This window comes from Coniophora puteana (assembly GCF_000271625.1).
Source record: "Coniophora puteana RWD-64-598 SS2 unplaced genomic scaffold CONPUscaffold_1, whole genome shotgun sequence".
In the NCBI taxonomy this organism is placed as follows: Eukaryota; Fungi; Basidiomycota; class Agaricomycetes; order Boletales; family Coniophoraceae; genus Coniophora; species Coniophora puteana.
In genome coordinates, this window is record NW_006913053.1 from 3,337,240 (window position 1) to 3,355,735 (window position 18,496).

Consider the following 18,496-nt stretch of genomic DNA (forward strand, 5'->3'; position numbering starts at 1 on the left):
GAAGTTTGGAACGGCGGGGCGCGTACTTACATGGCCCCGGGCGGCGAACCCTCCTACCTTCCTCCTATCCTCCCACCATGACAGTCACCCTCGATCTGAACCAGCCCATTGCGGAGTCATCTAAGCAGGCTCGCCGCATTCTAGATGACATTTCCCTGGCCGTCGCCAAATCCAAGCGTATCGTCGTTGTCACTGGTGCTGGGATATCATGTTCATGTGGCATACCTGCAAGTACTCGTCAGTAAACTAACCAGACAACCTGGATAACATGCCCTTACAGGACTTTCGCTCTTCCGACGGTTTATATGCCCTTGTGAAGCAGCAATACCCTGATGTGGTACTCAAGGGGCGTGACCTCTTCGACGCCTCATTGTTTCGCGATTCAACATCAACATCCGTGTTTTACACGTTTATTTCGCAACTGAAACGCTCTATCGATGCTGCCCATCCAGCAGAAACGCACAGATTCATTGAAATGCTAGATAAGAAGCAGAAGCTCTTGCGCTCTTACACCCAGAACATTGACGGCTTTGAAGAGAGACTTGGTCTCTGCGGGAGCTCTTCTGAAGGCGTCAAGACCAGCACAAAGGGCAAGAGCAAGCTTCGACTCAAGGATGTGCGGAACGTCCAGCTACACGGTGACATTCACCGAGTGCGGTGTACCCTCTGCAGTGCAAATCTCCCTTTTACGGAAGAGTACCTGGACATTTTTCAGGATGGGTCGGCTCCCCACTGCCCCGAATGTATCTCTCGATGTAAGTTCGTGGCTATATATTTATGAACTATAATCTGTTTACACTCCTTTTACGCCAGCGAACGCACGTGTTGCACGATCTGCGCGCCCAATCAAGGTTGGCACACTTCGTCCTGCCATCGTCCTTTACGACGAAGCACACCCTCTTGGCGATGAGATAGGCACCATCCAAACAAAAGACATGACACGGAAACCCGATTTGCTTGTTGTTATGGGTACTTCTCTCAAAGTTCACGGCCTCAAGAGACTGGTCAAGGACTTTGCGAAGGTTGTGCATGATAATGCGCCTTCGTCACAGTCGACGTCAAAGGCACCATCAAATCCCTTGGCCGGCAAAGTGATTTTCGTCAACAAGACACCTCCCGCAGGCGAATGGGCGGACGTGATCGACTATCATGTTGCTGGGGATACGGATGGATGGGTGAAGAAGGTTTGCGACGATTGGCGGAAGATGATACCCAAAGACTGGGAAATTCAAACAACGTTAGAGGACACTGCCAGCTGGTCTGTCACCAAGAACTCAATAGGCAAGGTTGAGACGTCCAAAGGTATGACTCTCGCCAGTGAGGTGTAGATTTGTCACTAATGGTAGTTTACAGGGAAGTCAAAGCGGAGTCACGATGCTGAGAATAACCCTACAAGGGGTCGTAAGAATCAGCCTACCGCTCCGACATCACCATCGAAGCGTCGAACGACAGCCAACCATTACTCAGCCCAAGAATCCAGTCCCAGCAAACGCCAGGCAGCAGAAGTTCCGTCCACACTCATGGATACGACTGCAGCTAAGCGGTTGTTCTCGGACACGACAAACTCGCCAACAAAAGAACGAGAGTTGGACTTGGAGTCTTGTGAAGTCAACCTTCCGAAACCGAAAGCACGCCGGAGGAACCAGAGCATCACTAAAAAGTCTGGCACAGAGTTCTCGGCTATGCTGGCGAGGAAACCGTCCCTTGACTGCGTGATGATTTCCACGACCCCACGACGGAGGAAAGGTGTCGTATAGATCTAGTTAGCGTTGTCCATACAGTGTAGTGATCTGTCCAATATTACGCGCCAGGCCGAGATCTGGCCTCTCAATGGGCTCGAAGTCTGAAGTGGGATAAAAGCACATGCTGAAGGCAACCCGAGTTGACGGTGGAAAAAGCTATATTGCACTAACAGCAGATGGAAACGTAAGACAGGATTGATGACCCGGTGACGCATAACACAAAACCACCCGAAATTGAGCCAGGCCACTAGTCACTAATGAGCTCGGAAACACTCCAATCTTCGAAGCTGCCGTCTGGCAAGTACCGTCGGATGATAAGTGGTATTTTTCGTTGAGAAAGTTCTTTTATTGCTATTTGTAAAGCATCCGTCTCACCATCGAGCGGGACGAGTACCGGAGCGTTCATGCTATAATTTAGAAGCACTAAGCATAAACATACCAGTAACGAGAGCGAACTCACCTGATTTGCAAGGCTCTGGTACCCAATATTCGTGCACGCTCGTACTTGGTCAAGTAAGGTGTCGTGATGCGCTCTTTGTTGGCCTGCCGTTCGCCGCTCGTAGGTACGGCCGATTGTTCTGGCTGAGCAGCCTCTCCATTGGCCATCTCCTGGTCATGGTCCATGCCGTTTACGCCATTCATTAGAACTTCTTCGTTTCCCTCCTCAGCGCCTTCTTCATTCCCCCCGTTAGCGCCTTCTGCCAGAAGGTCGTAGCTGTTGTCCTGAGCTTGACATGAGTATGGCCAATGTGATTAAGGTGCATGGGACGTACGAAGCCACCATCATCATAGCTGAATTATAACAGTCAGATAGAAATATCCCTCCCAAAAGGATTGTATACCTCGGTGCACCGTAGTCGTAGTCGTCTCCGCCACCGCCCCCGCCATCGTATCCGTCGTCGGACATTTTGTGAGGTGAAGGTCAAGGAGGTGGATCGGAGTCTAAATAAAACCATAATCGGCCATGAGCTATCCCGCTTACTTACCTTACCCGATGATCGCTCGTCTTTCGCTTCAGTCAAGCTGTACACTCGGGAAGCGCTGTCTTTCCCTCACAATCGCTACTAAAATGGAACCTGGCTCTATACCGAAAGATCTCTTGCTCAGACTGCCCGACATATAGAACTATCTATAGTGTTGATCTGGTGACCTCCGAGATGTACAGTAGTCCACCAACTACTGGTTGGTGGCCATGGCAAGGGGCACAGCAAGTCTTCTCGGACTAGGGAATGCCCGCTGCTCATTTTTTCGGTCACTACGAATACGTATTTTCTCCAGCTCGAATCCGGATTGGCTTTCTCAGAGAACTTCTGGCGTTTCAAGAGCAGATCGTCAGTACCTTTAACTGGGACGCTAAGCTGTGTGAAATCGAAGGAGACCGAGCTTCTCTGTTTGCTCATCTGAGATCAGCTTATCCCGGCATGTCTACACGTTCGACCATGTGCATGAGCTAGCGCTGTCTATCGAACATGTACAGGCTTGTCTCCATCTATTCTTTTACAGTAATCGATGATCTGCAAGAAAGTGCAGTACTTCTGGGGACGGAGCCCTAATGATTGTGAATATTGCGCCACCCGTGGTACTTGGAGGGGCGACAGAATCTCAAGGCCTTATACTTGTGTGCGGTTTCACCGGCTTCCTACAAGCAGGGCGCCTTCGAATTCCTTGTCTCTGACTTCTATCAAATTTGGAATGCGTCACGTACAGAAGGAACTCCAGGTATAGTCTTCGTCAAGGCAAAAGCAGATTGATGGGTGGGTCGAGATGCTCCTCGGAACTTCTGAATATTCTCATCAGTCGTCGGTGCCATACGATGCTTTGACCCGGAGTCACAGCACATAATCTCATCTCCCTTGATCAGGGGGCTGGATTGGTCCAGATGGGTGGGCAGCTGAGGAGCCTTGGAAGAAGATCGTGACAGATGGAAAACTAACCAGGTTGTTTTATCGCGCCAGCGACTCTCCTGCTTCTCCCGGGTGGATGTACCATTTCTTCCCTTGGAATTCAAGCACATTCTCGAATTTTGGTAGGTTTATTCTCGCTGCCACAAAATCTGTTCGGCATCTTCCTGGATGTACTGTCCCTCTCTTGCTTTACGACCTACTCCCTCGTGCACATTCCTACATCTCTTCCCCGAGTAGTTGTCGATGCCGCAGCCATCACAGCAGCGTGCGTGGGGCACACGGTTCGACACCCTTCCATCCTCCCCACCAATATCTCCGAGGAAGGACATGCACCCTCCTCAGAACTCCCAGTCTATGGGCGACATATCTTTTACCACTTGCTCCGTCGTTTCAGAGGATTACCCCAACAACCGGGTCGTACATGATGCTAGCATCTTTGTTGGAAGGTGGAGCTACCCGTTGATTGCACATCTCCTGCTTATTCGCATTGCACAGTTTGCCGTCTAATGTCGACCATATTGAGCTCAGCCACCTGCTTTCGAAGCATTTATCATCTTACCCAGAGGAAAAGTCTATCAAAGCTGTTCGTGACTCCAAAGGGGGTACTTGCGCTTTCATTCAATGCGAGGTAAGCATTTGGCATGATTTATATCACAGCAAGGTTCACCGTGTCCAAGAGTCCACATGCAGCCGCCCGCCTACTCGAAGCTTTTGATAAACATCCGGTCCCTATATTCTTAGGCAGGAACTTGCGGTTCGAGCCTGCCAAGGCATATAGAACCCTTCTGGTTTCTTACAAGTACGTTAATATGCCATTGATAGCATACATGTGTTGTTCATCAGATGTGGGCACTACCTCAGGACTCCTATCTCGCGTGGCCCCATCGATGGCAAGCCGGACAAAAATCATCGTGGAGTTGAACAAGAGCTTCCACGAGCCATGAAGTTAACCAGGAGTGTTGAATCCAAGTACGTCAACATAAATCATGCATTACCAATGGACCCTCAGCCTTTGCGCTCCAGATTTCCGATAGTCCGGTACAATTCGGAAGCGATAACAGCAACTGAAACAGAAGGACATACTGCTGACGACCATGTCGTTTTGTCTCGGAACATCTCCGACCTTTATCTTTGTCCGGTCCATTTTGATGCAGAGGTTCGAGCCAGAACTTTGGATGATCTTCTCAATGACGTGTAACACCTCTTCTAGACTCTACGCAAGATAGCCGAGTTCTTTGGGACCCTTGAACACTTCGCGAAGCTTAATATTCCTAGAAGTGAAGAGTACCACGCGGATGCTGGTAATTTACCCTTGGGTCTTGTGTCGCACATGTCTCATACTTAACCTGGTATTAGTAGACCAATCAGAGCGTCACTACTACAAGTTACCCTCTCCCCACAACTCACTCCGTTCGGCCGGAATGGACAAAGGCTGCTGGGAAATCAAGTGGAAGAATCGCAACGACAGCATCAGTGCTCATTCGGTGAGAAACTTACTTTGCGTATAGATTTGCTTCCCTTGTTGACGGTCCTCTTGTGTAGACCTTACGACGGGTTCCGCACTTGAGCGTCTCTTGGGCACATCATTCTGATTTACCATCGTTCCAAGACGCGCCATCTTTATCTCACCAAGTTCACACTCCTTTGACTTGTCAAAAGTCAGCATCGAGCTTTAGTCATGACCTTAGAACACAGGCACAACCACACACTCAGCGACCCACGTCTTCAATGCACGGTCCCTCTCACGTCAAGGAGCGAGAATATGTCTCTGAGCAGCCCGCGTTACAAGACATATCTAATTCTCAGACATCTCATGACTCTCAGGGAGAGAAAGGGACTTCCGCTCAAAAGGCTGCGTATTACCATCGCCCTCGCGCTCTTTCTTTGAACAATGTTATTTCTCCTGGTTCGAAGCAAGAGCTGGGATCTGACCATTTTCCATCCCTCGGTTCCTTTATCAGTGATAGCTTGGAAGGACGTCTTTCTTGGGCTGATGACGCAGGGAGCACTTGTCACGAAAGGTATACTATGCCTGACTGTATGCATGCCAGAATACTCTGACAGGTTAATGTAGCCTTTCAGTCATCGAGTCGACATCATCAGTTCATGAAGCATGCGAGGGAGACTCTAGCGGCCCATTGGATGGTCAAGACAATGTGGCCTGTGTTAGCTCGCCCGACTTTGGGTCATCTTCCCTCACACCCGCGACCGCTGTGTCCACCATCCTCCGAACACCAACTACTGGTAGCTACCTCGAAGATTTCCAGGATACAGGTGCCGAGTATAGGAAAGAACGTCTAATTGACCGTACGACAGTCTTTGTTGGCGGTTTGGAGCCCTTGGGTACCAGATGGGATGAAAAGAAGGTCGCTCAAGTTTTTTCAAAGTACGGTACCGTTGAGGGCGTGAAGTTCGTACGCCCAGGTAAGGTCTCTTGCTGAAGACAGTAACTTTTCTGATATACCTTATGAAGCAAACAAACGGTCTGCATTCGCCTTCGTAAAATATGACAACGTGGATTCTCCTGGGCAAGCTATCAAAGGAGAGGTATGGGTGTTGATTACTTGTTTTCGCCTGATTAATGACCGCTACGCTACTTTCTGCCAGCACAACCGGATTATCGACGGTCGCCCTATCCGAGTTCAGTTGCGTACCTGGAATCCTCACGGACGCATGCCGTGGAAGAATGCTCCGGACAGGCTCAACAATACTCTCACGGATCTATCCATCCCGCATTTGAGTCTGGGGTCCATGCATAACACAGGCCCGGAGCCTTTCTCAAACGCACTGGTGGACCGTCGGGTCGAACCAGTGAACGCAGCTTGCCAGGGAGCGCACTATCATGACAATCAAACCGCCATTTCGGACACGAATCGATACGAAGATGCCAGGGCAAGGAGGCAATTTCAACGCCTTTACAGTACATCGGTAAATGGCGACCAGCGCCCCCCGTCGCCACATGCACACCAAGATGCTGCAGCCACGTCCTCACCCTTGCAAACTACAACTCGCTCGCCGCCCTCCGTCGTGCCAGATAATGGGACGGCTTTAGCATCGAGTGGCAGATACCCGCAGGTTCCGGAATGGCCGGCAGTACCTCAACACAACGTACAACAAGTTCCGCTGTATGGAGGATACCCTCTTTACTCTTATCCCCCTCCAGCTATGTATCCCCGAGTCAATGGATCTAACAGTCCTCAGCCTGGGTTTCAAGCATCCATGGCGCCTCCCGGGACTAACGGACTGTACTTTGTAAGCTACTACTCCGATTTCATAACGTTCCACTGAACTGCTTTCCAGCCTATCGCTCCGTATCCCGGACACGCTACGGCCATTGCCCAGGGGCAAACAACCTTGCCTTTAGGTGTCCAATCTCAAGCGCCAATCATGCCCACTGGGTTTATTCAAGGGGACCAGGGCATTCTCGTTCCTGTCTATCCTCCTGAAGCGCTTAATCAATATATGTCCAACCAGGACCTTCCACAAGTGCAGAGGAACACTGAGGGGTCGACATCTCCTTCCCCGAAGGTTATACCGGGCACGCCTGCCCCTCTTTGGCGACCATATGCGCATCCTACCCATACATACACGTCCCCTCTTTACGGGTCCACTTGTCAGCCTCCCCACGTACTACCACATTCGGCTGCATGGACAAATACTGCAGTTCAAGGTCACCGCTGGCACAATGCAGGGCCTCATCCGCAAAATGTACCTCCGTCCATGGGTTATCCAGCTCCTAACTTCCCCAAGCAACCTGAAATCCATGGTTCATCTCCGCGACGCCAATACCGAAAGGATCCCAATTACTCATACAAACACGGAGGGAACCGAACATCGGGCTTCAATCGCTTTTACAAAGCTCCAACGGGGTCTCACCCCACCTTTGGATCTCATAGCTACTCTGATTACCCGCGCGGACCGCTTACAAGGGATGGATGGCCTCGCTGAGCTCCGTCGCGTGGCTGCGATTATGTCCTTTGCGCTCCTAGACTGCAGTCACTTCCAATATCTCCACCTTCGACTCTACCTTTGCTCTAAACCATGATTTGTCAAAATATTTCATAGTCCACCGGCTTTAATCTTCCACTCATTTGTTTCTGCCTTTCTCCGTACTGCACATTTGCTTCAGAGTCGGACGTTAATTTCCACACACAAACTTCATGTGTTTGCGGCCGTTCTTCCAGCCTGTCACAATCATTCATAACTAATTATTACATTCATACATAGTACACCAAAGGTTCGTCTAATAGAATAAATATCAGCAAGTAAAAATCTTGCTGTTAAAACCCTCTAGTTAACGTCGTCTTCCTCTCGTGTATGATCAATGTCCTGCAGCCAGTTGCCAACGTCCTTCCAGAAAGCTATCTGCATGGCTGAGCCTCGCCAAATTGGAGCGATAGAAAGATGGTTGGCATTCTCGAGGTACTTCACAGACCATATACCGGACTTCTGTCTTGCAGGGCAAATACTGTGGGTGCATGGTGCAGCCCCGCATTCGAAAGGATGATCTTGCGAGAACACAGGAACTACGCCGTCATTCTCTATAAGTGTCTTGCTAGGTATCCCGAGGAATGGACCATGTATTGGTAACAACGGTGAGTTCGGAATTCCTGGTGGCGATTCACCGTTCCCTCGTAAAAAGTGAGGAATGGGGTATATCGATTGAAACTTGAAAGATTTCATGGCTGTCGAAGAAAGAGTCATGACGTAACCTGTTAAGCTCGGTATTGAAAATCTTTGTGGGGGCGCATCCATCTACAAGGCTGAAGTTAGACATGGACACCCTTACAAAGAGGGCTGATGAGAAAACTTACGAGTCGAGCAACATAACTTCGGTAATAGGTGCTCGGATTGGGTTCGCCTTCGCCGTTTGCTTCCCTCTCGTCAGCGGCCTGGAACGTGACATCAAAAGGCGTCGCATCTCGGCTTTCTGCCCAGTCGCTCTTCCATAGCTGCTTCCAGAATGCTGTGATAGACACATCACGGAACGAGAGATGTCGAGACTCGGAGTGAAGGTCGAGTGCGGGCGGGAGGATGGGTGAGAGATACGATAACACGTGCACGACGCGGGTGAGTGCGCCTCCGATGGAGAAGGTTCGTACCGCTGGAGCGGCGTCGGCGCGCTCGCCGAGGGCATACACGAGCTGGGTTCCTCTGAAGGGGGCGGACACTGAGACGATGTACAGATCAGACCGTTGGATGAATGAATGGTGAGGACAAGCCAAACGTACCACTGGTCAGGGATAGGATCATGTCGGGGGTCGCAGCGCTGCCAAAGAGACCAGTCTTGAGCAGGTGTTGAAGCTTGACAATTGTCGGTCCTCCCTACGAATAAGGTTTATGAGCACTACGAGGATAGTAATGGTGGAGGTCTGCTTACCATAGAGTGACCAAGGAAATGGAGTGGCTTATTCGCTGACCATCCGGGATAAAGAGCAGTAGGGTATGTGCGTCCAAAGCGCTGGTGTCCATATAGCTTAGCATGTTCCTCGCCATAATCAACTGAGGAATTGCGAATTAGAACGATGGCTTACGCAGACTACTCAAGATGGTTATGTACTCACCAGTTCCTCCAGTAAGCTCATAGTAGAGTTCGCAAGCCCGATCATGCAATGAGCTCACTGGCCCAACGCTAGCCCCTATATCAGATTGGGCGCACCACCGTGAACAAAGAGAGTCGACGCACTTTGCAAATATGATCCTTCGGCGGCATATATTCCCGTCTGCGTCTGGAGCAACGTTGTGATTGAGGTAGTCCTCGAATGCGCCCCATAGGAATGAGCCTCCTGCGCCAAGAAAGCCCTGTACGATGACGAGCGGTATTGGGGAGTCAACTGCGCTGGGGTATCCGACTTCGACCATTATCATTGGGGTAATAGAAGTGCAAGGGAAAAGTGAGCAAAGAGGAAAAGCGCCGGGTACCTTATTAACCAGTACATGGGGACTCCTATGGGAATACGTTGGTTGATGTCAGGAGAATATGCAGCAACTTGTCTGCCAGTGAATGCTCCGCGCCGGGAGCCTTACTCCCGATCACAAAGTCCCGATCGGGCGTTGACGTCGTCGATCCTGGCGGTGTTTATTTCCGCGGGAGCTTTTACTCACTCCTGACACCTCCTGACAGCTGCACAAACAATGAACGTATATTACTACTAAACGCACATGCACATAGCAACGGATGCAAGTGTTTAACGATGCAAAAATCAATGCGGGGTATCAGGTGAATGGGGGGATGCGAGTGTTCATAAAGGAGTCGTCCTGCAACGTTTGTGTTAGCACAGAAGACAACAGTAACACGAAAAATATACGCACAGCATAAGTCATGAGGGTATTGCCAGGGTGATACAAAAGATTGACATATGTACATGCGAGATTAGAATCCAAATGAAGGATGCTGAAGGATAACGGATTAATCAGATCTAAAGTGGGTTTGTATACTGCGAAGGCGCCTCAGCATCATTCTGGAGCAGACGAAACAAATACTCACAAGTTGGTGAAAGTTACTTCACGGTCGCTTGTTTCCTGTATACCAGGACAAATGGACGCTGCCTACTCCTGGTATGAAGACTTTCGCACGGACACGGCAGACCTGCAGAAGCATTATTGAGCGAGCAGCAGTCAGCACAGGCTCATCCCACTCACAGTATCTGCAACTTCCGCTCGATGGAAGTTGACATGCAAATCCCCATTAGGCATCCTGACGATCTCATCCACCTCGCCAAATGACTAAAACTCGATGATGAGTATTCTCACTCATACACATAATCCAGCTCGTTTTCCACATACCTGGCACCATCGTTGCACCGCCTCCAACCGCCTCGTGTCTTTCATACCAATACCACTGACCACTAGTTTCTTTTTCTTCGTACGTGATGGAGGTCCAATCGAAGAAAGAGAAATACGACCACCGGACCTCCCCGCGTACACGGTCCTCGGCTGCGGGGAGCCGATTTCTTCAAAGATCGTGCCTGCATACCCTGTTTGGGGTGGCTTGGCCTTTGACGTGAACGGCAGTCGGATCGTGCTGGCCTTGCGTACCAGCCGCGATGGCGATTGAGGCCCATCCGGTTCTTGTTGCGGCGATGATGACCCAAGCCACAGGGAGGGCGAAGCGCTCGAATTACGGTCGGCCTTAGAAGGTTTCTCTGAGTGGCGCCTCCTGAGAGAGCCAAGGAGGGTGATTGACTTCTGCGGCGTTTGAGAAGGGGGGTTTTCCTCATACATGGTAGATGATGTGGGAATGGTGAGAGAGGATGTGTTCGTGGAGGATATGCTCGGGCGCGAAGGATTCATGCTCGGGTCGTGAGGTAGACGTGAATCTGATTGTGACGGAGAAAAGTGACCAAGGACGCTAGGCCGCCATCGCTTTGACGTAGTAGAGGGAACCTCGAGATGGGAGCTCACAGCACTTGATGATCGAATGTGACTGAGATCATCGTTGGAAGGACCTGATGTAACACGTGTAGGTCTACTGAGCATCGATAAGCGGGATTGGTGGGGAGGCGTCGATGTCATGGACGTGGAAGGGGGCCGGGCTGCGAGATACAGGTTCCTGAGCGAGGCAGGGGCTTTCAGCTTTCGGACGCCTGAGCGAGGCGTCATATACTCTGAAGACGCTGTTAATACGTCGTGGGATATCTATAGCAGCAACATGAGGCTCGAGAAACATGCGTAGAAAACACGACGCACGGGTTCATCGGAATGTTCTATAGCAGGATAATCTTCTATATCGGCATCTTCGATTAACACATAGTCATACGTGCCGTCAGAGTCCTCGTCGAAGGTTGGGAGAGCGGTCCTGTGACTGAGATGCGGGTATGCGAGGTAAGGGCCGCATGTGCGGCGAGCCGGCTTAGGGGTTATTTCTCCATCCCCTTGCTGAGGTGACGAGGCCTGTGTCTGGAGCTGTTCGAGCCAATGAGAGAGGCGACTTGATCGACGCTTGAGGGTATGCTTTGGGACGTATTGTGGGGAAAAGGGGTCATCTTCGGGCGGCATCAAGTTGATAGGCTCTGGAGTTGTAGCGTGCTCGGGCATGATGGTGATGGTCGGGACGGGCAGTGGAGAGACTAGCCAAGGCAATGTTATATGAGTATGGACGAGTCCAATAAAACGAACATGCATGAACGCGGACGACATACCGATGGTGTCGGACAGGGTTTTCGTTGGAGGTTCGTGATGTATAGACTGTCTGGGCGTGCGGCAGGGGTCTGGGGTGGTGGTCAGATAAATGGACTGACTTTCGGCAGCCATTGTCTGACCCAGAGAGAATATGGGGATGGTCGCGCACGGCAACGCGAGGTTGAGACGAAGGAGCCGATGTCGTAAAATTGAGGGACTCGGGTGTTGAGAAAGGGCCCGTCAGCGCTTCAGCTTCAGCAGACAAGAGACGGAAGCTGCTGGGGGACAGAAGCGCAGTGGCAGGCGGTGGATGGCCGCTGCTGCATGGGCAAAAGTGGGAGATGAACTAATAGAATATGAACTGCAGCTGACTGGACTCTTGTTGAACATCATTGCTCTTCCCTTTGACCGCATTCGGTTGGCGACCCTGCAGCATGCTCTTCCAACTTACGGCACAGATCCAAATCGGGCCACAACTTCCTCAGCAGACATGTCGACATCTCTTCGCGCCGATTCTTCCGCTGACACTGTCCACTCATGTCACGCGCCACGTTGGAACCACTCAGCACTTCGGAAATGGTCGACCAGGCGTCCAATCTACCGCGTGCTGCTGTGTGCTAACCACCCTTCCGTCAGCCAAAGTAAGCATCGAGTAAGCATGGGCGCTCTCTCACTCTGCAGACGTCAGCCGGTCATCAATCCGGCTTTCTCGTCCGGCCTCGAGGCTCTAACTTCGCACTAGTGCTACACAGCCCCAGATGCATCGGTCTACTGATATCATGATGTTTGTCTCATTTGCCCATAAAGCTGTTTCAGCTCTTTTAGCGACCCACTCAGATCGCACACCAATATCACTTCAACATCACTGGCAGTGGCAAGTACTCCAGATTCTGTTCCTGCCAGTCAATCAGCATCGCATTATCTTCGTCCGATCCCCGCGAGCCGAACATCATAGGAAGCAAGATATCAGGAAGTCTTTTGACCTTCTACGTACATAGTGAATTTGGTCGCCCGGGATCTTCCTCCAAGTCCCTTATACAACTTCCGCTGCTCATCCCGACTCGGGTGGTTCTCCCCCACTCTCCTTTGCCATGCCCGCCGCCACCGCCCTCGTTACCTCGGCAGTGATGGTTGAAAACAGTTTGGCAGAAGACGTCGCTTGATACCGCTGCAACAGTTCAAACGAGCGCGCCTCGGCCTCCGCCGACGCGGCGTTATCATCGTCGCCGCCGTTTTTTCTGTCCGATTCGGCGGCATCCAGCAGTGTGACCAGCTCAGTGTCGACTGGCATGCTTCCTAGGAACGTCAGCTTCTCCCGCCGCGCCATCTCCTCGCCCCCGCCTGTGGAGAAGACATTGCTGACTTCTCCGCAGCACGGGCAGACATAACCGCTCATATTCTCCACCAGGCCCAGAACGGGCAGCGACACGGCTCTCGTAAATGACAGGCACTTCATCGCGTCCAGGAGTGCGACGGCTTGCGGCGTAGTGACAATGACAGCCGAAAGTTTTGATTGTACGGGCGCGAGATGTTCCATTAATGACAGATGCTCGTCCGAGGTGCCTTGGTGTTTCCCCAACGTCAGTGTGTACAGAACGAATACGTACATAGAATGCCTGGTGCATACCTGGGGGCGTATCGATCACGAGATAATCCAGCTCGCCCCACCTCACGTCGCTCAGAAACTGTCTGATCATCGCGTTCTTCTTCGGCCCTCTCCACACCACGGAGTCACCCCTGTTCTTCAGCAGAAACCCGACGCTCATGCATGCCAATCTGGGTTCGCCGCCGCTCTTTGCGTCCGCGTAAACCGGCACCCAGCCGTCGCTGCTTTGGTGCACTCCATGGCCATCTAGGCCGAGCATCCGCGGGATAGATGGGCCCGTGAGGTCGACGTCCAAGATGCCCACTCTAACATTTGGCGAAGAAGCGTGAAGGCTCAGAGCGAGCTGTGCAGAAACCGACGACTTGCCAACGCCGCCTTTCCCTGACAAGACGATGACAACGTGTTTGACTGTTTTCAGCCGCCGCGCGACTGGTGTTTCCTGGATCGCCATAGGAGAGGGTGGTATAAGGATGGATTTGGCATTATCAGTCAGCAGAGCAAGGAACAACGGATTACCACGTCGGACTGCCGCCGGTAACCTTTCTAAGAGTTTCCCCTATTTTATGGCTCTTCGGTATTCTCGGGGATAAGAACGGAAGACTAGGACGAAAATACATTACGGGATGAACTATATTATACAGATCAAAGCTTGAATAACTCCGGCTTCATGTGCTAAGCCGTATGTTAGACAACCGTTACCTTCGAAACGAGGAACCGCTCACCAATTTACATAGCCTAGCAACAAGTCCAGCCAGTTGCATAAGGGTACCAACACCCTCCAGAACTCTCATATGTGTGAAGCCAATCTCCTGTGAACATAGATGAGACAAGCCCACACATCACGCTTCTTACTTGCTCACCTTGATATACTCTAACTTGGTGTACTCGGGCAATCTAACAGGGTCAGGTCCTTTCAGCACTGTTCCCAAAAGAAAGGTTCGCCGAAACTCACTCGTCAAAAGTCTTAGCAACTCTGAAGAGGGTGACGACAATGTCCACGGCACTGTATCCTTGATCCCACAGCTCGTGGAGCTTCTCCAGTGCCGAATCAACCTCGCACTTATGACATGCACGGATGATGGCCTGCACGATCACAGGGTGTGGCTGATCGCAAACTTTGAACACGTTTTCGCCAGATACGAAGCCAAAGCCGGAATGCGTGGACTGCAGGTTGTTGATAGCTTGCCGCATGTCTCCTTCGCATGTGAATATGAGCGCTGTTAGACCATCATCGTTGTATTGCACCTATCCATGAAGCGTTGATCAGCGAGATGGAAGATGTGGGGAGACAACTTACGTTTTCTTCCTTACATATCTCGAGAAGACGGGCGAGAACTTCTGTATCTCTGAGCTTGGCATAGCGCAGGATAGCACACCGACTCTGGATAGGCTCAATGATTTTGTTCGACATGTTGCATGCAAGGCAAAACCGCGTAGTATTCGAATATATCTCCATGGTTCGCCTGAGAGCTTGCTGAGCGCCTCCTGTCATGCTAAGAAGGATCAGAAAAGCGCGCATAGGTCATGTCAGGGGCAACGTACGAGTCTGCTTCATCGAGTATAACGATCTTATGACGTCCCGGGGGAAGGGTGACTTTCTTCTGAGCGAAGCTCTTGATTTTGTTCCGAACCACGTCTATGCCTCTGTTGAAATTTGAGCACACATCACAAGGAGCGCGCAAAGCGTTACTCTTACCTCTCGTCCGAAGCATTCAGCTCTAGCACTCCTTCCTTGTAGGCATCCCCAAGCAGCTGGTGGGCAAGACAGTGTATGCTTGTGGTCTTTCCGATACCAGGCAACCCCTGTTAGAGATATTGTGAGCCATCAACTGTTGAGATTGCAACAAATGAGGGTATACCGAAATGATGATATGTGGACAATTACCGTCCTTTGCAATGACTTTGAGGCGCTCGATGGTCTCGACATTCCCGACCACATCGTCTAGCAGAGTTGGCCGATATTTCTCTACCCTGAATTCGAAGTAAGCAACATACGAGTGAGTATCAGAGAGCATGTACCAAGGAAGCTCGTAAGCAGCAGTTGCTGCTGAAGACGGGGCCATTGCAATGAAGCGGGAGGGACGCGTCGCGTGACTGCACTAACCGCGAAGACCGCGAGACGCGCCGTGACTGACCGTGACGGGACGCGCCCTTGATTTCCCGCAATAGCACACGCACTTGCATGTCTTGGTGCAGGAATCGCTTCGTCGCGCTCGCTTGGCGGAAGTGTGAGCACACTGTCTCTCGTGGTGAGCTCTACTGCTATGGGTAGTAGTCTTTTCTAACCCTCCGACTAGGCCCATGTCCGCGCTACGCATCCCACAATGCGCCTACGTCTGATCTGCCCAAGCCACGGTTGGACTACCGCGCCATAACAGAGGCTGCCACATACAAGTCACATAATGCGTTTAATAGGAAGGCCCCGGTCCCTGTCGGCGCCATCAAATCTATCACGCGACACTACGAGGAGCGGAAAGCCATCTCGGGGGAGCTTGACTTCAAGCGTCATGCGCGCAACTCCATAGGACAACGCATCCGCAATACCAAGACCCCTGAGGAGAAGAAATCCGTGACCGAGGAAGCGAAGGCGCTCAAGGCGGACATCCATTTGCTAGAAATGAGGCTTAGTGAGCTTGATGACAAGCTCCTTGAGCTTGCACTAGTCGTACCCAACGACACCCATCCTTCGACGCCACTCGGTCCTGAGGAAGCTGCTGTCGTGTTGTCCACCCATGGGCCAGAGCCACTCCCCTGCAATCCCAAGCGAGATCATGTGTCTGTCGGGCAGGCTCTTGGACTGTTTGGCTTCGAAGCTGGCGCGCTAGTCACAGGCTCTTCATGGTACTACCTACAAGCCGAGGCTGCACTTCTGGAGATGGCTCTGACGAATTATGCTATGTCGATAGCGGTAAAGCACGGCTACCAGCCCGTCATGACTCCGGACGTCATTCGAGCCGACATCGCCACCCGCTGTGGCTTCCAGCCCCGAGACGAACGAGACGTGCTAGATTCACAGATGTACCATATTGCTCAGAATAGCTCATCGTCGCACCCAGATCTTGTCCTGTCTGGTACCGCCGAGATTCCGCTAGCAGGGCTGCATGCCAATCGAGTTCTTGAGGAATCCTCGCTGCCTCTCAGGATGGTTGGCCTTGGGCGTTCTTTCCGAGCAGAAGCGGGCGCTCGCGGCGCTGATACCCGCGGCCTCTACCGCGTCCACCAATTCTCTAAGCTGGAACTCTTCGTCCTATCCACGGAAAATGCCAGCGAAGCTGCGATGGAAGACATACGTCGGGTGCAAGTGGAGATCTTCGAAGGATTGGGGATTCCATTCAGGTTGGTTCACGTCGCAGCTTCTATGCGCAGTGTATGCAGTTCAACTCAACTCAACTTTCTTGGCTTTTCTTAGAGTACTCGATATGCCAACGGAAGAACTTGGGGCTAGCGCCTTCCGCAAGTACGACATGGAAGCTTGGATGCCCGGCCGCGGATCGTGGGGCGAGATATCGTCCACATCCAATTGCACAGACTACCAAGCCCGCCGCTTGCACATCCGGTATCGGCGTTCCACGTCCTTGGAGGATGCAGCACAACCTTCGGTAGCCTCGTTGCCATTTGTACACACGCTCAACGGCACCGCTGCAGCGATCCCTCGACTCATAGTAGCTTTGGTAGAGAACGGTGCAATATTCAACGGGGAGGGCAAAGCGGTTGGTCTCAATCTTCCACATGCCCTCAAACCGTACTGGATGGGATCGGGTACCGTCACTAACCGAGTTCGCTGGGTGTAAATCATTTCTATTCACTTTCATAGTCAATGGCATTCCTTTGCAGGACTCTCCCTTCCCAAACCTCCGCTATCGTGCTTCCCAAGTACTCCAGCGAACCTGTCCCGTGATGCCGGAGATGCACCCACCCGAGGGCCTTTGAGTTAGCTTGACTTGTGCCTTGCTTCTCGACGGACATGTTGAGCAAGGTTTCATATGCTGCGGACGAACCATCCGCACACCCCAACTGCATTCTGGTCATTCCTTTAATTTATGCCTTTCCTAATTCGAAGTTTGAGATACTGATCCTGGGATAGCGGCGGGTCTTATCAGGTCGATAGAAGAGACGAAGTGAATCCCGAATCCACTGATATGAGCCTTGCGGCCTTCTTTGGAGCGGCTCTTTGTTCCACCGGCCCTGAACGAGGCAGATATATCATGCCGAGTACAAGGCAGGACGGTTCTTTGGGAAACTAACAAAGTGACCCCCCTGGTGGCGTGATGCGAGTATTCGGTGCGTACTACTCCTCCCCTCCCCTCGGGTACAACGAGTTCAGCTGTTCATTCTTCAGTAGCTCGGCACCTTGTAGTAAGGGAGGTGTGCGGACGCCCGGCTCACCGACGAGCTTGACGGTACCACACCCACAGACGTTGGTGAGGTTAAGTCAGACCGCTCGATGCCTTCCGCTCGTTTATGGCGATTCATATAGGCGTGTGATGGCCTTCATCTGTAGTGAGTAGCATTGTATTATCTTGTCAACATGTGCTGACCGGCATTAGACGTACCGCTGCAACAGCATTGGCGGGTTTTGTCAAATGAATTAACCCAGGTCGCAAGTCTCAATTTTGAGCCTACAGTAGCATAGTCACGAAGCTTGTAGCATTTCTTTCGTTTCTCTTTTCAAATTCATCTGGTTGTTAAGCAAACTGGGCGACACACCCGAGTCCATGTTATGTGAAGTATGTCTGATGAAGTAAAGTTCACTACTCCGACTTCACGAGGCATACTTGGAAGTTCAAATCACAATTACACCAACACAATTTTTTGCTCAACATTCCACCTATCAAACACAAAGCGATAACTACGCAAGTAGGTAGGAAAGGGGAAGAATATCTGATAGTCATCAAAGTAGTCAATGAAGTTTTCTGCACATCAACCTTCTGTATGGTACCAACACAAACACTAAAATTGCAATCACGGTCACTGTAACCACCACCTGCACAAACCGCCCCCGACCTGACCTCCGTGGCGCCCTCTTCAATCCTGCTCGCATCCGGCTGACGTTAGTGGCCGAAAGGGAGGACAGAAGGACAACAAATGCAGATAGGTAAAAGAAGAAAGAGAAAGGGATGTAA

The 18,496-nt window shown here is 51.4% G+C and overlaps 8 protein-coding genes across 8 annotated transcripts; 3 read left to right on the forward strand and 5 right to left on the reverse strand.

Moving 5' to 3' along the window:
* The first annotated feature begins 39 nt into the window (after positions 1-39).
* Positions 40-1,777, forward strand: CONPUDRAFT_96281 (DHS-like NAD/FAD-binding domain-containing protein). Its single transcript, XM_007765484.1, has 4 exons — positions 40-227; positions 281-755; positions 814-1,302; positions 1,354-1,777. Exons 1-4 carry the CDS (start codon positions 78-80, stop codon positions 1,755-1,757), a joined length of 1,518 nt encoding a protein of 505 aa, XP_007763674.1. The 5' UTR covers positions 40-77; the 3' UTR covers positions 1,758-1,777.
* Positions 1,778-1,887: 110 nt separating this feature from the next.
* On the reverse strand, positions 1,888-2,615 carry CONPUDRAFT_116112 (RNA polymerase Rpb6). Its single transcript, XM_007765485.1, has 4 exons — positions 2,585-2,615; positions 2,516-2,534; positions 2,203-2,465; positions 1,888-2,149 (listed from the first exon to the last, which is right to left on the reverse strand). The coding sequence occupies exons 3-4, from the start codon at positions 2,382-2,384 to the stop codon at positions 1,990-1,992; spliced, it is 342 nt and encodes a 113-aa protein (XP_007763675.1). The 5' UTR covers positions 2,385-2,465; positions 2,516-2,534; positions 2,585-2,615; the 3' UTR covers positions 1,888-1,989.
* A 1,274-nt stretch (positions 2,616-3,889) lies between these two features.
* CONPUDRAFT_141340 (uncharacterized protein) lies at positions 3,890-7,656 on the forward strand (the record flags this gene model as incomplete). The annotated part of the gene is made up of 12 exons (XM_007765486.1): positions 3,890-4,092; positions 4,142-4,274; positions 4,324-4,445; positions 4,508-4,615; positions 4,670-4,802; positions 4,857-4,947; positions 5,003-5,130; positions 5,306-5,667; positions 5,721-6,070; positions 6,120-6,193; positions 6,254-6,898; positions 6,947-7,656. 12 exons carry the CDS (start codon positions 3,890-3,892, stop codon positions 7,592-7,594), a joined length of 2,997 nt encoding a protein of 998 aa, XP_007763676.1. The 3' UTR covers positions 7,595-7,656.
* A 241-nt stretch (positions 7,657-7,897) lies between these two features.
* CONPUDRAFT_116114 (alpha beta-hydrolase) lies at positions 7,898-9,508 on the reverse strand (the record flags this gene model as incomplete). Its single annotated transcript, XM_007765487.1, has 6 exons — positions 7,898-8,401; positions 8,461-8,816; positions 8,878-8,971; positions 9,027-9,148; positions 9,211-9,278; positions 9,333-9,508. The coding sequence occupies 6 exons, from the start codon at positions 9,506-9,508 to the stop codon at positions 7,937-7,939; spliced, it is 1,281 nt and encodes a 426-aa protein (XP_007763677.1). The 3' UTR covers positions 7,898-7,936.
* Positions 9,509-9,865: 357 nt separating this feature from the next.
* Positions 9,866-12,077, reverse strand: CONPUDRAFT_161683 (uncharacterized protein). Its single transcript, XM_007765488.1, has 7 exons — positions 11,788-12,077; positions 11,336-11,715; positions 10,433-11,284; positions 10,289-10,372; positions 10,134-10,235; positions 9,959-10,083; positions 9,866-9,904 (listed from the first exon to the last, which is right to left on the reverse strand). Exons 1-5 carry the CDS (start codon positions 11,897-11,899, stop codon positions 10,152-10,154), a joined length of 1,512 nt encoding a protein of 503 aa, XP_007763678.1. The 5' UTR covers positions 11,900-12,077; the 3' UTR covers positions 9,866-9,904; positions 9,959-10,083; positions 10,134-10,151.
* A 594-nt stretch (positions 12,078-12,671) lies between these two features.
* CONPUDRAFT_116115 (P-loop containing nucleoside triphosphate hydrolase protein) lies at positions 12,672-13,986 on the reverse strand. Its single transcript, XM_007765489.1, has 2 exons — positions 13,395-13,986; positions 12,672-13,330 (listed from the first exon to the last, which is right to left on the reverse strand). The coding sequence occupies exons 1-2, from the start codon at positions 13,822-13,824 to the stop codon at positions 12,819-12,821; spliced, it is 942 nt and encodes a 313-aa protein (XP_007763679.1). The 5' UTR covers positions 13,825-13,986; the 3' UTR covers positions 12,672-12,818.
* Positions 13,946-15,439, reverse strand: CONPUDRAFT_116118 (P-loop containing nucleoside triphosphate hydrolase protein; the record flags this gene model as incomplete). Its single annotated transcript, XM_007765490.1, has 9 exons — positions 13,946-14,045; positions 14,096-14,182; positions 14,234-14,267; positions 14,326-14,618; positions 14,671-14,866; positions 14,916-15,017; positions 15,070-15,176; positions 15,233-15,344; positions 15,393-15,439. 9 exons carry the CDS (start codon positions 15,434-15,436, stop codon positions 14,016-14,018), a joined length of 1,005 nt encoding a protein of 334 aa, XP_007763680.1. The 3' UTR covers positions 13,946-14,015.
* A 116-nt stretch (positions 15,440-15,555) lies between these two features.
* CONPUDRAFT_161686 (seryl-tRNA synthetase) lies at positions 15,556-17,199 on the forward strand (the record flags this gene model as incomplete). The annotated part of the gene is made up of 3 exons (XM_007765492.1): positions 15,556-15,622; positions 15,671-16,709; positions 16,783-17,199. 3 exons carry the CDS (start codon positions 15,556-15,558, stop codon positions 17,162-17,164), a joined length of 1,488 nt encoding a protein of 495 aa, XP_007763682.1. The 3' UTR covers positions 17,165-17,199.
* Between the last annotated feature and the right edge of the window lie 1,297 nt (positions 17,200-18,496).

What these genes read in the sequence shown, in the direction of transcription:
- CONPUDRAFT_96281 (XM_007765484.1), top strand. Translation starts at nt 78, where the DNA reads ATGACAGTCACCCTCGATCTGAACCAGCCCATTGCGGAGTCATCTAAG. An exon ending in CATGTTCATGTGGCATACCT is followed by an intron (nt 228 to 280) that starts GCAAGTACTCGT and finishes ATGCCCTTACAG; the next exon opens with GACTTTCGCTCTTCCGACGG. An exon ending in CCCCGAATGTATCTCTCGAT is followed by an intron (nt 756 to 813) that starts GTAAGTTCGTGG and finishes CTTTTACGCCAG; the next exon opens with CGAACGCACGTGTTGCACGA.
- CONPUDRAFT_116112 (XM_007765485.1), bottom strand. Translation starts at nt 2,384, where the DNA reads ATGAATGGCGTAAACGGCATGGACCATGACCAGGAGATGGCCAATGGA. An exon ending in ACCAGAGCCTTGCAAATCAG is followed by an intron (nt 2,150 to 2,202) that starts GTGAGTTCGCTC and finishes TCTAAATTATAG; the next exon opens with CATGAACGCTCCGGTACTCG.
- CONPUDRAFT_161683 (XM_007765488.1), bottom strand. Translation starts at nt 11,899, where the DNA reads ATGGCTGCCGAAAGTCAGTCCATTTATCTGACCACCACCCCAGACCCC. An exon ending in TAGAACATTCCGATGAACCC is followed by an intron (nt 11,285 to 11,335) that starts GTGCGTCGTGTT and finishes TTGCTGCTATAG; the next exon opens with ATATCCCACGACGTATTAAC. An exon ending in GAGCGGAAGTTGCAGATACT is followed by an intron (nt 10,236 to 10,288) that starts GTGAGTGGGATG and finishes ATGCTTCTGCAG; the next exon opens with GTCTGCCGTGTCCGTGCGAA.
- CONPUDRAFT_116115 (XM_007765489.1), bottom strand. Translation starts at nt 13,824, where the DNA reads ATGGCGATCCAGGAAACACCAGTCGCGCGGCGGCTGAAAACAGTCAAA. An exon ending in CGTGATCGATACGCCCCCAG is followed by an intron (nt 13,331 to 13,394) that starts GTATGCACCAGG and finishes GGAAACACCAAG; the next exon opens with GCACCTCGGACGAGCATCTG.